Below are 19,115 nucleotides of genomic sequence, written 5' to 3'. Positions count from 1 at the left end.
AAGAATGGATACTGAGGATCTTAGTCCCATATTCCTGTTTGGAAGACTACCATAACAGAAGAAGCTATGTCCTATGCTAATACCTAACTACAGGGATTCAGCAAGCAGCCTCTAAGCCGCTAATCTGAATTTAATCCAGCTATACTTTTGAGCAGCGCCACAAAGGCAAAGCAGGGGTATTCATCCTCACTGATACATGTGCATTTATCTGAGTATTAGCTGGGAAATTATGTAAGTTGCTATATAAGAGCACAGTTTCCTGAATCCATACATACAAAGATTGAGAAATTGTGCAATTCGATTTATTTTATTGAGTAATCATCTGATATCTACAATAGTGAATGGGAAGTAAAAAAAAAAAAGGAAAACCAACCCCCTCAAAAAACAAACAAAAAATCCACATCTTATTTCCCCATATTTTGGGAAACAGGCTAAAGAAAACATTCTACACTGTAGAAGACAGCTGTAACTGCTGATATCCATGTTTTGACATTGGAACTGTAAGTCTGAAGCGTACAGTTCGAAAGCCTCAACCAAAAGAGGCTTAATAGCAATAGCATGGATACATAACCACTGTGAAGATGTTAACATGTTAAGGATTCTGGGATACCAATCTGGTATTGTCAGCAGTATACTGGGTTCCTGTGAAAGATGTTGCATTTCTTCTTAAGGTCAGCTTTCAGAGAACTTTGAAAAACAATACTGTAGACTGATTACTTACAGTACTCCCTTGCTTGCAGAAAAGCAGGAGAATAGTTCAATAAAAACTGAATACATGATCACTTTTCTGACTGGATTTGATTAGTTGCATAACTTTAGCAAGATTATCACAGTGTGATCTAGTTAAGCTTTTAGGATTATATGAACACCAGCACCAAATTTATCTTGGAATCAGACAACTGAGATACTTGTGAACTCTCACACATCTCTGACCACTTATGCAGTCTCTGCCGGTCCTACTGCTTCAGTAAGCATTTGATAGTGCAGCATTTTATTGACAAAGCAACACAATCTGGACAGATTCCTGGCTTCTCTCTGCTTGCAAGAATAGCATGCCACCTTGTTGAACCCCCAAGGGTGCAAACTGGGATTATTTTACATAAAGTCTCCCTTTGTAGCATCTGTAAAAAAAACCTTCCCCCCATAACTGCCACTGTTTTGATAGTGAATTCCATGCCGAGTTGTACAACTGGTTACTCAGTTCTTTGCCTGATTTTAAGAATTGCATTCAAAAGTTACTCTGTGTTAGAGGCATTTAGAAAATATATTTATACCTGGTATTGGTATTCTTTCAAGTACTTTTTCAGTCTTGTTGGTAATGGCAGCTCCCAAATCTGATTTGTGCTCTTGTTTATAGCTATCCTGCAGCGGTGTTGCAGAGATGGAGCAGACGTATAGAGGGGTTTGTTCAAGTAAAGATGAACTGTTCCATTTGAAGGTGTTTCAGTTCTGTCCTTGCACATAAGAACATAGTACTCAATCAAATGTACAACACTGTTGAACTGTTTAAGTCTAGATCTGACACAAGTGATAGAGTCCAGTCTAAACTTGCCATCTTGATATTCTATACGTAGGTTGGTCGGTCCCGCTGATGTTTTTACCGATATAGTTAGTAGATACTCTGAATGTGAACTATCCCTAACCAAAAAGGTTCCTTCGGGGGCATCCTGTAATCTTTCTTTGGCTTCAGCAACAGTCATGTTGCCCCAGTACCAGCCTGTTAAAAGATGAGAGAAAGAAGGGATTTGTTTATTCCTGTTTGTTTAAAAAGCTGCTTTCTGGCTGTTATACTTCTAGTCACCCATTTCTTTTATTGTTTGAAAGCTAAAGTCCTGCAGGCACAGTAAAATTTTATTTGCTATTTAAAATCATTTGTTTTACTATGCGTCTCGTTTTGACAGAGCCTTCCAGCTCACTTTTTATTTTCGTATCTATGCACAAACATGCACAAACTTTCCCGCAGCGTACTGCGGGGACGACACCGGAGCCGCCGGCCCGGCGGGCCGCCCCTGAAGTAGCAGGGACGCGTCCCGCGGCTCCCCGCTGCTCTCCCGCCGGGGCTAGCGCTGCATCCGCAAGGCACAGGCTGCCAGCCCGCAGAACGCCCGCTTTGGGTAACTCTGAGTTGAAATGGGTTTTGTCTAGCGATCGAAAGCAGAGGGGTAAGAAAACAACTTCGGCGAGGTGGCTGCGGTCCTAGCGCGGCTGCGATGAAGACAAAAAGCCCTTCCCTCCGCCGGCAGCCAAGCCCTCCGTCCTGCGGGGCCGGGCGAGCCGCCGCCACGCCGGCGAGGGGAGCGCAGGTACGCGGGGCCGAGGGGATGCGGCGCCGCGGCCGCCCCGGCCGGCGGCAGCGCCCGGCCGCAGATCCTGGGCTGCCGCCGGGACGCGGCGCTGCCGGCGCTTTCGCTTCGGCCGCCGCAGTCCGCGGAAGGTCGGAGTCGTCGCCGCCCCTCTCTGCCGCGAGAACGCGACCCCGCAGCGCCGGGCGGCGATGGCCAAGCGTCGCATCACCGCCCGGTTCCCCTCTCAGCCCGGTGGGGATCCTCGCCGCGCTGCTGTGCCTCCCCCCGAACAGCGCCGCCGCCCCCGGCACTTTCCTCTTCCCGGCGGCCCCGGCTTACCTGCCCGCCGCAGTTCCTCCATAGCCGCGGCCAGCTGCTCCGCCTCACGGGACTCCTCGGCAACGGGCGCCGCCGCCCCGGGGTGCCCCCAGCGCTCCCCGGAGCTCTCCGCGCTCTCCAGGGACTCGGCGGAGCGCAGGGTCATGGGCGGCGGCGGCGGCGGCGGGCGCGGCCCCGCTCGCACGCAGGTCGGGGGCTGCCGGCAGGAGAGGGCTCCGCTTCGCCGCCGCGGGGTTCAGCGCCGCGCCGGGCGCATCGTCCCGGCCCCCAGCCCGGGCGCCGCCTGCGAGCGGAGAAAGCGTGGTTAGCGGCGAGCCCCGCGAGAGGCGCTCCCGACGCAGAGCGTGTTTCTGGCGATCCCGCTTCGGAACTTCCCAGCATCCAGAGGAGGGACCCGAGGCGAGAGATCACCTCCCGGCGGAGCGGGGGAGGGACATCTCCTCCCCCCCGCCGCCCAGCCTGTCCTCGGCTCCTCTCCGCCGAGGACTCGGCGGAGGCGGCGGCCCGAGAAGGTGGTCTCTCTTTTTGCAAAGGCGAGCCCGCTGACCCGCTCCCTCGGCTGGGGCAGGCGAGCCCGTCCGGCAGCTCTGGGACTTTTGGGGAGGGAGGAGGTCGTGGGAGAGAGCCGAGCACGTAAAGGTATGAGATAGGAGGGGTAACCAGCAGAGCGGGGCAGAGGTCCCAGCCCCGGCGCTGCCCGGATTGCACGCTGCGGTGCCTGCGAACGATACGGTAACGCCTTTCAGTAAGGTCATCCGCGAAGTCGTGCCTCTAGGAACGGGAGCCCGGCGTGGGCCGTGCTCCCGGGCTGGGAGACCTCCTTTCGGGCAGCGGCGTACCCGAGGAGCTGCGGGGCGGGTGTGCCGGCAGTGCCGGCACCGAGGGCTCGGCAGCTGCTTGGGAACGGAAGGGGCAGCGCGGTGGAGGACGCGATATAATTAGCGCAGGGCAGGAAATAAGCTTTTCCCGCTCAATTAAATGCTGATATTAGGGAAACAAAAAAATCTTTCCTCTTGACTGAAGAGAACGGGAGGGACAAAAAGAGCCTCTTCTCTCCTGGGAGCACCGTCACATCAGGAGCGACACAAAGCCGGGCAATACCAGCGAGGGGGAGCCTAGCCGGCTTGGCCGGAGCAGCGGGACGGGGCTCACCCCGCCGGTGCTTGCGAACGGGGCAGTCTCTGCCTCCGAGTGCGCAGTAGCCGCCAGGTGAGGGCTTATGCTGAGGTGGTTCCTCCCGTAACAAGTTCCGCGGCGGTGCTCAGAAACTTTTCCAAATTAAACTGTAGTGGCAACTGATAGGGTGTTCTGACGGGTTTCTATTCCACCATATGCAGGCACACACCCGGGAAGCCCCCAGCAAAGCCCATCCCCTCCTTCCCCCGCACAGAAGCTCCCGCCGCCGGCTCGGGGACTGGGCACAGGTGCGCCTGTCACCGGAGAGGTTGCGGGTGCGGGGCCGACGAACGCAGGTGGGAGCAGCCCTGCCAGCGGCGTCCGGGCGCGACCCCTTGTGAAAGGGAGGCTCCGGGAGCGCCTAGCCGCGAAGCGCCGCCGCCCACGGGAGTTCGGTGGGGACGGAAGACTTGCGAGGCGGTAGCGGCTGGCTGCAGCCGGGCGTCCCCGGGCCGAGGCGAGGAGCGCCGGAGCAGCCTGCCGCCGGCTGTGGGGGAGCCTCCATCCCGCCGGTCGGCAACGCCGTACAGGGAGCGGGGCGGCAGGCTGCCGGCTCCCGAAGGGCGGCAGGGCATCGAACGAAGCGGGGCGACGGCAAGGGGACTCACCCGGGGTCGGCGGGACGGGGCTGGGGCCGCCGCTGTCGCCGCCTGGAGGTAGGGCGGTCAGGTTGCTCTGGCTCCCGGCGGCGTCGGGGGGCCGGGGGGACACAGCACCCGCCGCCGCGGAGAAGTGTCGAGGCTCTGCTGGGGCGGACAGAGGCTGCCGGAGGAAGATGGTGCTCCTGGGGAAACAACACCCTCCGCTCCCCCCGCCTCTCCCCGGCGCGGGCGGTCTGCTCGCCTTTGATTGCGAGGCGAGGGCATCCTGCCCCCGCCGCTCCCCCCTCCCGGGATGGTTACATACAAAGGCTGCTTTCCAGGAACTTTCCAGGAACCGCATCATGTGACAGGACCCGCTCCGGCGCCTCCGCCGCGATCGCGGCCAGCCGGGGCCGACGCACCGAGCCGCCGCCCCTGTCACGCCGGGACAGCGGTCGCCGAACGCTGCCCCGCGGCCCCCCCGCCTCCTCCTCCGGCCGCGGAGCCGCGGGCGACGCGCAGGTCAGTGCCCGGGGCGGCGGAGGGACCGGGCCGGCGGGGCCGTGCGCGCCGCCTGCGGGGCACGGCGGGACCCCTGAGGGAACCGGGCGAGCGCGGGAGCGCAGCCCCCGTGCCGGGGGCGGCGGGGTGAGGGGTGCCCGGCCTGCCCGGCGCCAGCAGCCGCGGGCACCTGAGCGCGGCGGCGGGGCCCGCCCGCAGGGCCGGGAGAGCGTCAGGGGCCGGTGCCAGGAGCTCTCTGCCAGGGACTTGCGGCGGCCGAAGCTCCTGGGACACCCCACCCTGGTCTCCACCCCCCTTCACCCTCCGGCGCTAAATACCTCGTTGCTACAAACAGCCATTGCCCGCCGATGCGCGCGCCGATTTCCTCCCCTTCCCCCCCACCCCCCCTCTTTTTTTAAAAAATTATTATTTTTTTTTTTTTTAATAACCACGAAGCTGTTTCTCGGCGTAAAGATGGTTGATTGCGCCGTGGGTGCTGCTCGGTAACCAGCCACCTTCTGCCGCTGCCCCGGCGGCCCCGAGCCGACTTTAGAAATAGACACACACACACACAAAAAAAAAAAAAAAAAAGAAAAAAAAGAAAAGAGGGGAAACAAAGCAAAAGTAGCCGTAATAGTCTCACCCCAGCCCTTGGCTGCAGGTCAGGGCTCCCTGCAAATTGCACGGGGGTATCTAGGAGGGAGAATTGATGGGAGAAGGATTGAGAGGGGTCTTTTTAAAGATTTCAGGAAAGAAACCCAGACGTATAAATTAATACAAGATAATATATTTAAAAATCGGGGCGGGAGGGGGGAGGGAGCCTTTGTTATCAGAGAGGTAAATGAATATGTATTAGGCTGGAGACTCTGGCTGAGGGAGCGGAGCAGCTCCCTTACACAGAGAAAGCTCCCACATTGAGACTCTGCATTGGGTCGCACTCCCCAGTAACGTCTGAAATGCAACGTTTCTTTGAAAAAAAATAAAAACAAGGACTGTTCCTGAAGGATTTTGAAACAGTTATTGCTTATAATTCTTAAGCATCAGGGGATAAGAGAATTAATATCTTAAAAATTATCTTAAAAATTAAGTTCTGTATTCAGTAATTAAGTAGGTTCATCTGAGAAAAAAAATCTACTTTGTTAAGTGAAATATTGGTCAGTATGATTTCATCTGTTTGTAATGCCTGGGTGCTTTTGAATTTAATTTATTCAGTTTATGAAAAAAAGGTGGTTTTAATCACTGGCAGCAGCACAGATTTAAAATGAGGTCTGAGGAACAAACACAGGCTTTCTTAAGCATTCTCAGAAATGGTTTAAAGCAATTTAGGTCTTGAAGGTCATTCTTGTTCCTGTTTTTGTCTGTGAAGTTCAGATAGCCTCAGATCCAGACTCCAGTGATGATTGTGGAATCCCCACTAAGTTCTTTTGTTGGACAGATGTGAAGAGGGGAGAGAATAGGTTTGTGCCCCTTGAAATTTAGTTGACAGTTCAGCTACCTATGACGTGAGATCTTGTAAAAAACCTCTATTACTTTTTCAGAATGGCACTGACTTCACTGTGTTCAGAAGAACAATAAAAAATTAATACAAATCTATTTTTATTACTACAATAATTCTGTATATGTAGGCACAGCGCTTTTGCTCAAAAAATGTTCTGATATCATAGTGTTCAAATTAGGGCTATTACTTTAAAGTTCACTAATGCATCTTGGAGAAAAGGAATATGTCTTGTCTAGATGCAAAGCTGCTTTTTTATAGCTTCACTGTAGTTCTCTTTTTCCTACGTTATTTTATTAATGGGATTTTTATGTGGATAGTATCTCAAGAGTTCCTTTGCTTCTGCTGTTTATTTGTCACTTGAAGTCATAATAATTTGTTTCTAAAACCACAGCTGGCTGCTATAAAGGCAGAAGAGAGGAAGACCATGATTTATGTGGTGAATGAGAACCAAGAACAGAAGGATGTCATAAATGTTTGTTACTTAAAACTTCAGATATTGTTATGAAAAAGGTAGCATAAAAATTAAATAGGCAGTATATCAGCAGGATCTTTCCTAAACAGAGTTCTGTTATTTTTTCATGAGAACTTAATGTCTCTTAAAAATAGCATTGAATATCTGATAAACTTAGAAGAGTAATGAAATTCAAACTTAAAAACTGCAAATCAATCCTTAAATGACAATATTGTCACCTCGTAAGAGTACTCTGGTTCACAGTTACCTTTATTCTCTGGCTTGAGACAGTGCTATAGCCTCGGTGGAGTATGGTTGCATTTCACTGTTTCTTTCAACTATGTTAGTTGCTGTTTTTCTCCTCTGTCTGCATGAGTCTTCCATACACTCACAGGGGAGAAAAAAATAGCTGTAAGGGTAAGAAAAGGTGACTAAATTAAATTACTTTTGGGACTATGGGCCATATGTAGTGCATGAAAATACTTAAAGCTACTTTTTAGCTTCTTTGGCACTGGGATATTTAATACAGGTTTGGTCTGCCTTAAGGGTTTTACTTTATAAAAATCAGAATGGAGTAGGAGAAAGATGTGAAATGGAGAAAGAGAAAAGAAGGAGCAGACTCAGAAAACTTAGCCTTCCATCATGTAAACAAAATAAGAGTTTTTTAATCTGCCATGTAACAAACAGTAATTCTTCTAAACAGTCACTAATACAAAAACTATATACAAGTGGGGATTTAAAATTTTTATGTACAATTCAAACCAAATGCTTTATTTATTTTTAATCTATATGTTCTGGGGTAGCAATTATAGGATAAACATTGCCTGTACATATACAAATAGGAATGCTTCTGAGCCAGTTTTAGAGGCATATCACCCGACTGGGGATGAAAGGCACAAACCTAAGCTATCCCTAATTATTTTTCCCGATACTTTCTATTACTCATGAACACTTTGGTTCTGAATGTATATCATCCATATAGTAGATAGTTTTAATCAAGTTTTATATTAGTAGTGAAAGTATGAACATTAAGAGTTCTTGAAAATCACAAGCAGAATATATTGTTTCTGACTTGATTACAAATGTATATGCTTAAGACAGGGAAGGATGAGTGAAATTTTTTTTTTTTCCTTTAGGCAAAAATCCCTTTCATGACCGAGGAAGGAGGCAACAATGTTTTTACAGTCCTGCGAAGTGCCTGTTACTAGAAATGATTTTTACTTTGTTCCTGAAAAGTATGCCAAGTTTACTGGAGAGCAAGTATGTTGATTTATTTATATAATATGATGCTAGCAGAGGAGGGGTAATGTCTTTTTGACCCAGCTGATTTTGCTAAATTTGCTCTGATTCACTGAAAAGATATACTGATTTATTAAGAGAAATTTACCTAGCTACCTGGAAGAATACAAGGGGCCTTTCCTTGCTCTCTGGATCCTTAACTTCCCAAAGATGCAGCACAGAATATCCATGATTCATGGCATACCATTTGGTCAGTTAAAATCCCCTTCAGTTAAAAGGACATCTATTGCTTATCACATGCCTCTACTTCTTGACCATATTTTGACAACTATTTACCTGACCTAGTCTAAATAACAGTGTACAGTTTCTCCCTGTCCTGGGATTACAGTCTGGTTCTTGAGCAGAGAAATAAGAATATTGAGCCTTTAGCCCCAGCAAATTGAAACGAGTTAATTGTAACTGCACAGGACAAACACGGTCTGCAGTGTGAACTCTTAGAAGATTTCTCACTTAGCAGTTAGGAGAAAGGTTTGCTTATTTCACAAAGAGTTCCTACAACATAATAAATAAAACATAGAGAAGGCAAATATTTTAGTGTATGGGATCACTCTGCTCTTTCCAGCTGCCTGAGGAACAGAATGTTTTGATGAATTAGATTAAGATTTATACCAAACAGTTTTACTCTTTACCAGCTGCCACCTTATTTCCTGCCATTTTTATCTATTCACATGTGAATGCTTTGCCTTTCTCGACAATATACATGTGGTAAAGGAGAATAATAAAAGAATTCAGTGAATAACCTCTGTGAATCAGGGGTGCTCTAAAAGGAAACCAGCTCTTGTAATTTAAAAGCAAATATCAAAAGATGGAACCAAGAGAGTAGTACTTTGAAATAATATCCAGGTTATTTTCTTTCAGAGACAGTTGAAGGATCATTCCCTTTGGTTCCATGGACAGGTAGACAGATAATCACTGACAAGCATGAAACTGACTATAAAAAGGTGGCATTTAAGTCCATCTCTCATCTCATCCTGTGCTATCTACTATTTAAAAGTAAAGGCCTCAATTGCATTGAGTAAAAGGTTATCTAGGCACACTTGGGATCTTCAGTGAAAATAATTAAATGTAGTGCTTGCTTAGTTTCTCCAATTTACTATTTACAATTAAAGGTAAAACCAAAATAACATAAAAATACTTCGGACAGATAAGTAAAGGAAAAGTGGAATGTGGTGACATAGGGTTCTAAGCATAAAAAAAAAAAAAAGATAATTTACACAGCAGTTTTTACTTTATGCTATGTTAGGATTCTTTACAAACAGCAGAATTCTGGTCTAATGCTATGTTATTTTGTGAATTATCCAGTTTCACTCTGACTAAAACTAGCTAAATATTGCTGAAAGTTACTGGAGAATAAGTTGTAAATATATATGCTTTGATAGCATTTTCTTCCCTATCATGCTTCCTTGTCATGAACATGGTAGAAAAAAAGGATTGCTGGAAGGGACCATTTCTGATACAGTCTTTTCAAACAGCTACTAGGATAATATTTGATATGGATTTTAATATTCAGATTATAGCATAAAATGCTGTGTCAGTAATATTTATTTACCTTGTTTTTTTGGCTGAGAAAGAGCATATAGGTGTATATATGCATGTACACCTACACACACACATGTTCAGAATCATGCTCTCTGAAGTTCTGGATTGTTAGAGAATCATACACTCTTGAATTTGTTTTAGAAAAATCCTAGAGATAGCACAGCTGAACGCACTGTGAAATCTTGCATTCTCGTCCTAGATGCTGCCAGAAAAAACAAGACTTTTATGCTTGAGGAGGCTTGAGATGTTTTCCTGCCAGTTGCGAGTCCTGCGCCTCAAAGTAAAAGAGAGCAAGTAATGTCTGTGAAAAAAGTTTTCCTGACAGACAGCATGAAGGCAGCTCTCCTTTGCTTTACCAATCCATAAGTAATTAAAGTTCCTTTGTTGGCAGAGAGTCAGTTGAAACTAATACGGAAAACTAAAACAGGTGATGCAGTGGCTATCTCTAAAGGGGAGATTTTTGAGTGAAAAATAAAGTGAAGATGAAGTAGAAACTGGGTTATAAGTCTCTGAATAAATGGCCTCCTATCAGAAAAAGATTAATTTTAAATCACTGTTCTAGTTCTTACATTAAGGATAGTTTAATTCACCCAGAGCTACTTGGCCTTGAGGATGAATTCCTGCAATTAAGTGTTTATGATTGAAAGTGCTGCCATGGAGAGCAGACAGATGAATATCATTTTAGGAGTACTGTGAATCATTAAATGAGTTGTTGAACCTTTTTCTGGGCATGAGCCACTTTTAAATTTCAGGCTAAGGCTATAATAGACTTCAGCATAAGGCCTGATGTGTTGCTGTATTTTGAGTATTGGAGTATATATATTGCTGTATTTGGAGTTTGAATAACAGGATAATGAATGTTTATTAATGTATTTATATAACTTTAAACTTCTTACAGCTAACTGAAAATATGTTGCCTGTTGTATGCGAATATGCTGCTGGGCTCAAATACATTTTTCAGATTAGTGCATTAAGTGTTAATGTCAGGTAATGAACTTAACCTGCCTCTGACGTGTTGGCTTCTTTTGGCTCAAGATAGGCATGGCTGTTTTCCCTGCTTCAGTATAAAGAGAGGCTGGATATGGAATGTCATACAAACCTGGACAGATGACAAGAAAACAGCACTAGCTGCCAACTACCTTCTCTCTGTTTGCCAGGATTAGTGCTTGCTTTTTGTCAGGATGGCTCAGCGCATCATCCTGTATCTGATTGACATAATGGGAGGAGGTAAACTGAAATGCAGGCCAGACAGGCTGGCATTTTTTAGGCTCAAGAGAGTAAACAGACACAGGGCTACTCTTTCTGGTTAAGGCAAAGAGCACTGGTCCACAGCTCGCCTGTTCTTGGCACAGCCTGTCCATTCCCAGAATTGCTTGCTCCTCCTGTTTTTCCAGGTATGTGGAAATTAAAGCTCGAAGAGTAGTAGATAAAATTGGACAGAGTGTTTGAAGCAGTATCTCCCCCTGTACTGTACCCAAAACCATCCTGTGGCTCTGACAGAGCTCTGCCTGCAGCAGGGAAGAGAAATTAACCCATGCATCTCCTCTTAAACAACTTCAGCTTTCAGACTGGTGTTTTAAGATGAACACCAGTTTCAGTGTGGCTCAAAATTGCCATTGATCAGGAGCAGCCTCATAAGCTGTTTACTCATGAGGTGGCAATTCTGTCCTGGGGTGGGGTGAAGGGCTGTGGGGGAGAGTACTAACTCCTTCAGCCGTCTGATTTTAATCCCTTACCATATGTGACTTGAAGTCCTTAGATGCCCTCTACTGCCATATACGAGAATTAACAGATGGCTCTGTGTAACCAAATTCAGATTTGCTTGTTATGATCCCTCTGTCTTTATAAATGAATGGAGGAGGGGAAATAATATCCATAATCATTACAAAAATATGCAAAGCCTTTTATAAAGTGTGAGTTTGGGCTAGACATATTTTCTGACTTTCAGTGCCATTGCCCTGCATTTCAAAATCTTAACACTAATTTTAATAGTCTCTTCAGAGCTCATTTCTCTGATAAACTATCCCTCCGTGAATAAATGCGATCTGGAAAGATGCCTGAGGCACAGCAGAATTTTTCCCCAGCATTTCATGCCACATGATGCTAGACAGAAGGGAGCTGCAAAACCTGCTGCTGTAGATCAGCCTTTGTTCTGGTAAGGAAGAAAAGGATGCATTTAGCCATTGGACGTATCTTTTGCGTAAGACAGAACAGTGGGTAAGAGTGTACCTAAAATGGAACAAGAATGATATTTCTGTCCTACCTTCACCTGTGTTATGACAGGTTTTGTGTGCTGGCAGGCACAAAGCAATCCTAAGTCAAACAGAACTAATCTTGGAGGAAATCACTCCCTAGGCTCTTAAGAATCAAGTGGTTCTGTGCTGCTTGAGCTTTAGCTGTGCTGGGTATGCCAGCTCCTTTTCCTTCTATAAGGAAAAGCCAGCCAAACAATCCCACCTTTGCTTCCCTGTCCCAGGTTCCCATCGCTGATTTGATTGAGTGGGTTTGGTCCAAATTAGCAGCCATGTTTTTTGTGTACATTTTTAAACATGCCTTACCTTTCCTGAGGACAGTCTATTACTTTTCCAACTCTAGGTGGTTGCTGGTGATGTTGCAGATAGAAGCAGGCATGGCAGGAGGGAGCATGAGCTTTCCAGTGGAACATGTGACAGCAGGGACCTGCTCCAGGTAAATGGAGGACACACAGGAGAGCTTCTGCCAGGCTAGTAAAAAGCTTGAGTTCATGAAGGGTGCAACTTTCACACTGTGCTTTCTTTTCCCTCCAGCACAGTCCTCTACTTTCAGGCACACTGGTCACTGCTGCTTACATTTTTCAGGAGCTTTTATAATTTTTCCAGAACATAATCTCAAACTAACGTAAATCCATAGCAAAATCTTACTGTGAATGGGGGCTTTGTTCTGTGAGACTATTTTTGAAAATGCCAGGTTCTCAGTTAGCCATTGCATAAAAGGCTGAAACATGAATTTGTTCGTATGCTTTTGTTTCAGCATATTCATTCCTTCAACCCCTTCCCCCACTTTCTCCAAGGAATACATAGAGCTCTTCAAGTCCTCCTAGCAGGTGGGCTGTATAATGTTATGGTGGCAAACCTGGAAAGCTTTACCAATTTATACCACCCAGCAATGTGGTTCATTGCATGTATTTTTATTAGATCCCCATTTTTCCAGTTTCTTTAAGGACATTTCAATCTTTAAGTGGCTTTTTTCTTCCCCTATCCATCAGGGAGTGAAATCGTGTGTCCACAGAATGTAAATAACAGCTGTTTCCACTCAATTTGCATTTATATACTTAGCACTTAAAACCAGATTATTCTAGAGGCTTTCACAATCTATTCAAAAGTTCTACTTAGTCAGAGGTACTAGTGAGATGTTAATGAAATCCCTTTGGACTGGCTGATCAAAAAGGCGCAGCAACAACAGTGAAACTCCCCAAATGACTCATCAGTTGTGCTTCTGAGTTACACTTCCGAAATTGACTGAAGTGTATCTTTTCATCTCCTTGGGCATTTTAAGATCAGTTCCTTGGGCTGCTCTAAGGGGACAAAATATGGCACGTAAGGAGATTAATTGTTAAAAAAATCTGTGCTGAACTGGTAGTGTGTTTCTAGCAAAATGAATTTATCATACAAGTACAGCCAAAAATTAAAAAAAAAACCAAAACAACACCTGCCAAGCTATGTAAGGGGAACAGCGTATTTGCCAGTGTCACAGATCTTTGAATAAACAAACCCCTTATGCCCTGAGAAAAACTGAAAAACAGCTCTTTGGTGTTTATACCACTATTTTCTTTCGTTGACATTTCATGAACCCTAAAAAGGATACACATTTTTATTTAATAATGCCTAAAGGAAGATTTTAAGAATTATATCCAATTACTGTGGGTTTCCCTCCAGAAAACTTCAGAAGCCTTTCACCTCATTATTTTGCCAAGTGTCTCAACTTGAACCATTTCTTTAGATTCCTTTGGTCCTCTGAAAACTGAAAATTACAGAACAATGACATTTAGTGACCTTTGGTATGGTTCATTTATTCCAACGTTGACTGTTTAAGAAGATGCTTGCTCCTAAATCCAGATTTTGTTTGGTGTTACAGAACTGCACTTTCTTCTCTGAATATTTGTTTATTCAGAAGAAAAATACTTTTATTTTTACAGGAGTCTCAACTGGGGCATCTCTGAACTGGACTGGAGAATCTTGGTGACTCAGATTGTTTAGAGAAGACTAATTAAGTGTGTGAGTTGCTGGTTTTTTGTATCTGTATAAGCCTGTGCCAGACTCATTCAGACTTGGTGCTCTGAACAAAGGTTATCTAAGATCAGGTAATCTCTAAAAATGCTGTGGGTTCACACTACCTGATTTCAGAGGGCAAGCTTGTATTTCTGAATTTTAAAAAAAGTCCCTGATGTCAAGAAGGACTTATACTGGGAATGTAAGAGGAATATATATGGCTTACATTCACACTAGCTGGGCTAGTTCCCTCCAGAGCAAACTTGCATATTCACATCCCACAGTCCTCCTTGGACTCTTTCTGGTGCCCCTCTAAACTGAACATGCAATACTGATTTTTCTGTGTTATCTTTCAGTTTGGAGTTTGTGAAATGATGTGAAACTGTCCTGCAGCCTGCGAGAAGGGTGCTTTCCTAGCATCAAAATGAAGTATGTGTTGTATGTTCTGGGATGGGGTAACGTTTGGGGGCACAGTCAGCTTGGGCAGTTTAGAGGAGCATGTAGTGTGAAGTCAAGCAAGATGTGACCTTGGGAGCAGTGCTTGGTGCAGGCTGTCCCTGCAGCAGTGGGAAGCCACTGCTTTAACGAGGGCTTGTGCAACAGGGGGAGGCAATGAGGAGGAGTGGGAGCAGCAGTGGGGGCCTGAGCTTGCTCCCAGACTGCCGCAGTAAGGACGTGCCCAGAGGGATCCTGAGCATCTCTTTGCTGCCGGGGCCACCTCGGGTGTGGCACAGCCCTGGGTCCTGGTTTCAGCTGCCAGAGTTACACAGGTATTTTTACTGCAGAATAAATGCATCACCGTTAAAGAAATACAAGGCTTTTCCTGCATCATTTCCACAAAGTCATGAGTTAAAATCTTGGTCATATTGAAACAAAACACTTACCCTGTTCTAACAAGTCAAGCTTTTGTCCACGGACTGGACAAGGCCTGGCTAGGCACTGTGTAGGTACTAACCACTGCTGCTCTTCTCTCATGGGCCATTGTGTCACCTTTCAGCCTTACCAGTGGCCTCTTTGGGCTCACTTCAAATCTTTCTCCAACAAATATGGCCATATAAAGTCAATGAATTGTAACCCCATCCAGCCAACACACAGCGTATTTCTTCCAGTAATTTAATACAAATATATGCTGTAGAAAGGGAATTTCTGTTGTTTTTCTTACCTCTGCTTATGGTGAATTTCCCATGAATTTTACTTGCACTGTGCTTCTACTCTGGATAGGAAATCCTTTTTTCTTAATCCAGTTCTAAATTTTGTGGAACTCACTGCCACTCTGTTACCCCATCACTAATGCCAGGATTTTAACTGAAGGAAAAATGGCATGGTGGAAAGGGAATTCTGTAAACATCTACTCTTGGAAAATTACAAGTGAACCCATACTGAAGCCAGTCAGTATTAAAAATTTTAAATAAATTTTAAAAAGGATATGAAGCCTTATGTTACTTATATCAACCAACCAAATGTTAACTAATTAAGGGTCAAGGGAATTTTTTTCCTAGCATTTATTATTCAATAGAAATCATCAGTTTGTGTTAACTAAAGTGAAGGTGAGGACCACTCCTGCAGCACAGCTCTGATGCAGTGTAATTCCTACAGACACCGACTTCAGAAAAATGGTACTTAGCATATTATTTGTTTAAACAAATAAAACACATTTGAATGAGAAACTAGCAGTGTTTAAGACAAGAAACTTCAGCAGCGTTTAAAAAACTTAGTGCTAATGACTAGGAGTGTTTAAGAAACACTAATCTTTCCATGGAACTATTAAGCTCTGTTTTGTTGCCATTAGTGAGTAGGAAATCCCTGTTTGTATAGGAAGGTCATGCTTCAAGAGTTTAATCTTTTACTTGGGTTTTTATTCTATATGGTAATGGCTTAGTGCAGTAGTTTTTCACTGTTCATTTAATTTTTCTCTGTTACATTCATGGTTAACATTTTATTAGTTTTAGCAGAAGAGATGCTAAAAAACAGCTCTTCCAGATACCTTTTTGTTGTTGTTGTTCTCTCATATTTTGCTGATAGGGAGATCCTTTTGCTGAGGAATTGTAAACTTTGGTAGCAGTCAAAACTGGTCTTATTTAAAAAGGTACACTGCCTCTGACCTGAAACTGTTTTTCATCTTGACAAGCACTAAAGCTGAATATAAGCGCAACTGTTTTCTGTATTTATGTTTCATAACGACCAGTTGGCAAGGCTTCTTAGTTCTACTGGCTGTTCCAACATCTTGTGTTGTCTCTACACAATGAAAAACTTTGTGATACATTGATTATCACATCTCACCTGCATCACGACCCTTAATAAACTGGCATGCCAGGCCATAAACTTCTACTTCTCCAGAAGCCACGAGATGTCTGCAAAATGTCTGAGCAAACACGCTGCTTAGTTCATGCAGCTTCCACGTATGTCCCACTGTCTGCTCTCCAGTGTTCCAACAGCTGCAGTTATACTCAGTAGAACTAACATTCTGTGTCAATTGTATTTAAAGTTTCAGATAATTCTGTGCAAATTTCCCAGTAAATCATAATTTATCATGTTCATTTTTCTAGAAGTACCTAAAGATAACAGTTGAAATCATAAGCTCCCTTTGTAAGAAGCGCCAGAAAGATACATAAATAAGTAACTTTTTTCTCCAAAGAGCTTATTATCTTTTAGCATTAGAGGGTTGATTAAATACAAGGAGGTGAGATTAAAATCCCACACACAACGTACATTTACAAATTAAATGTGTGTGAATTACTCTATACAGGAAACCAAGAGTTCCTATATACAGACTACATACTATTGAAGGCTAGCAGAAACACTAAAAATGGTTTTATCTGAATTTTAAGAGTATTTTACACAGGTGTGCTCCAAAATAAAAAAAAAAAAGAAAGAAAAAGGCCCCAATATAGATATCTGAATCTCATCTTCATCCTCCCTTCACAGAAAAGTAAATGCATCCCCAGAGAACAATTGTGTGACATATTCTAGACAACAAAATGTTAAAATAAGATCAACTGCCTTGTGCACGTACTTTTTCTGTGTCAACTGACCATAAGAAGAGCCTGTGATGATTAACTCGGGTTCAGATGTCTAATTAGTATCTGTCTGAATCTTGGAGATAACCCTGACTTTTATGTATTGTAGGTACACAATTTGTTCCTTTATACTGGTGACTGGTGCGTTTGCTCTAGGTCAATTTTGTTACATTGTAGCATTAAAATAAAATATACATCTTCTATTACAGATGAGGAATGCAGTCTGCATCTATTTGGTCTCTCCATTTTATAACTTTGTATTGGCTTTGAGGATGGAATGAGCATGTGAGAAATTACAGCAGAGAAACTGCTAAAATTCATAAAGACTGGAGTAACTGAGAAACGCAGTGCTGGCTTTAACAAGCAGTCAGCACTGTGACTTATAATGACCTGCCACAACAATTTATTCTGGTACAGCAGAATTTGGACATGACAGATGAAGTTCAGACCTATTACAGCAGCAACAAGAGAGAAGTTTCCTATAGAACTGAATAGCTGGAGGGGTGGGGAGGGGTGGACAGGTGGGTAACTGCTGCCTCCTCTGTAGTCACGGGGCAGTGAAACTAAGTCACGACACTTCACATGGGTCTCATTACTGCTCCACTGTCGGCTCATTTTTTTCCCCTGACTGGGAGGGTGGAGTTTTTTTGGTCTCTGAGACACCTTACAAAGGTTAAAGCAAGCGGGCAAAAAACCCTTTGACCCGTTAAATCCAAGCCCTTTGGGAGCTGCTGGGATCTCCTTTTCCCGCAGTGCCCCGAGGGCAATCAGTGGGAGCGGCCCACGCCGTCTCTCGGGGTGAAACCCGCCCGCAGAGCCCGGCCCGACCGCGGGCGGTGCTGCCTCCCGGTGGTGCCGCGCACAACCTGCACAGCAGCTCCCGCGGCGCACACCGAAGGGAAAAACCCGAATGAAAAGCATCCGGTTTGTCTTCATTTGGGGACATTTAGAGGAGGGAGAAGAACTCTTTTCACTAAGGCACCAAGATAAATTGAACTGCGATTTAAATGGTCCGAATTCCTCTTCGGGACCGCTGGAACAGGCTGCCCAGGGAGGAAGTGGAGTTTTCCCCTCTGGAGACATTCCAAACCCACCTGGCCGTGTTCCTGTCACCTGCTACAGGTGACCCTGCCTTGGCACTGGGTTGGATAATATGATCTCCAGAGGTCCCTTCCAAACCTAACAATTCTGTGATTCTGTGAATTAAGGGCGGAATTTTTGATATTTGACTGAAACAGAGTTTTCTAACGGCACATGGGGCAAGCAAGGCCGGAAGAGACTTTTAGTGAGACATTTAAAAAACAAAAATCACTCAGTAAGAAGTACCCAACTGCATACTATCCACAGCAATGAGCCTAAAACCGTCTGGAACCCTCAATAGCTACTAGATACAAAGCAAATGGCTAAGTGCCCAAAACTTGATACAAAGTGCCAGAACAGGCTTAACATTGCAGATTTTACCCCACCTATGTTTGCAATTACAAAGAACAAGAGCAACAGAAAACAGAAATCCCAAACTAACTTTCAAATGGATTTTTTTTTTTTTTTTGCATGGAAGTGGAACAATAATCAAGTGGATGAATTCTGAAATCCAAGTTTTCAAGCGAAGAGAAACAAAGACAGTTGTCTGAGACCTAGAAAACCAAGAAGAGAGCTTCAAATTATTGTGAGAGTAGTATTTCAAATGTGTTGTGCTTTGGGCAACCCAGGAGAAAGATTTAGTAAAAGAAAATGCAGAAAGATTGAAAGCACCAGAGCAAGGAAAGATTCTAAAACATCAATGTTATAAATTAATAACAAAAGGGCACAGGGTACATGCAGTGAACATGTGTTTTAGACCATTTCCAGCAACTGGTCAGAAGAGGAAGTACTTTAAAGATAGCAGCCAAGCATATCATAGATTTTTAGCTCTCAAAATGCCTGAAAAGCATCCAAAAGCATTTGGGAAGCATTGTGAAATCCAGTATTTCTACAGTGACTGGGGATGTTTGATCATAAACAGTGTTTGACAGGCAAGAATAGATAAATGTTGTAACAGAAAGTTTCTCTGTAAAGCAAAATTTCTTAGCAGCATTAGGCAGCAGTAAGCAAAAATATGGGGGAAAGAATGGGGGAAAATAATTGTAAGTTTAAATTAGTCTAAGGATATCTGTTCTTACACTGGCACAAAGTCAAACGGTGA

At 44.6% G+C, this 19,115-nt stretch overlaps 2 protein-coding genes across 2 annotated transcripts; one reads left to right on the top strand and one right to left on the bottom strand.

Annotated features, from left to right (window-relative positions):
- Positions 1–280: 280 nt before the first annotated feature.
- Positions 281–4,624, bottom strand: SOCS2 (suppressor of cytokine signaling 2). The gene is made up of 3 exons (XM_069000095.1): positions 4,409–4,624; positions 2,625–2,907; positions 281–1,717 (listed from the first exon to the last, which is right to left on the bottom strand). Exons 2-3 carry the CDS (start codon positions 2,767–2,769, stop codon positions 1,269–1,271), a joined length of 594 nt encoding a protein of 197 aa, XP_068856196.1. The 5' UTR covers positions 2,770–2,907; positions 4,409–4,624; the 3' UTR covers positions 281–1,268.
- Positions 2,768–17,135, top strand: LOC138104468 (collagen alpha-2(I) chain-like). Its single transcript, XM_069003769.1, has 8 exons — positions 2,768–2,927; positions 3,003–3,192; positions 3,648–3,833; positions 3,962–4,394; positions 4,753–4,903; positions 7,968–8,091; positions 12,265–12,357; positions 13,844–17,135. The coding sequence occupies exons 1-8, from the start codon at positions 2,768–2,770 to the stop codon at positions 13,902–13,904; spliced, it is 1,398 nt and encodes a 465-aa protein (XP_068859870.1). The 3' UTR covers positions 13,905–17,135.
- Positions 17,136–19,115: the final 1,980 nt, after the last annotated feature.

The sequence above is a fragment of the Aphelocoma coerulescens genome, chromosome 1A, assembly GCF_041296385.1.
Source record: "Aphelocoma coerulescens isolate FSJ_1873_10779 chromosome 1A, UR_Acoe_1.0, whole genome shotgun sequence".
Classification (NCBI taxonomy): domain Eukaryota; kingdom Metazoa; phylum Chordata; class Aves; order Passeriformes; family Corvidae; genus Aphelocoma; species Aphelocoma coerulescens.
This window is presented reverse-complemented; position numbering and strand designations above follow the sequence as displayed.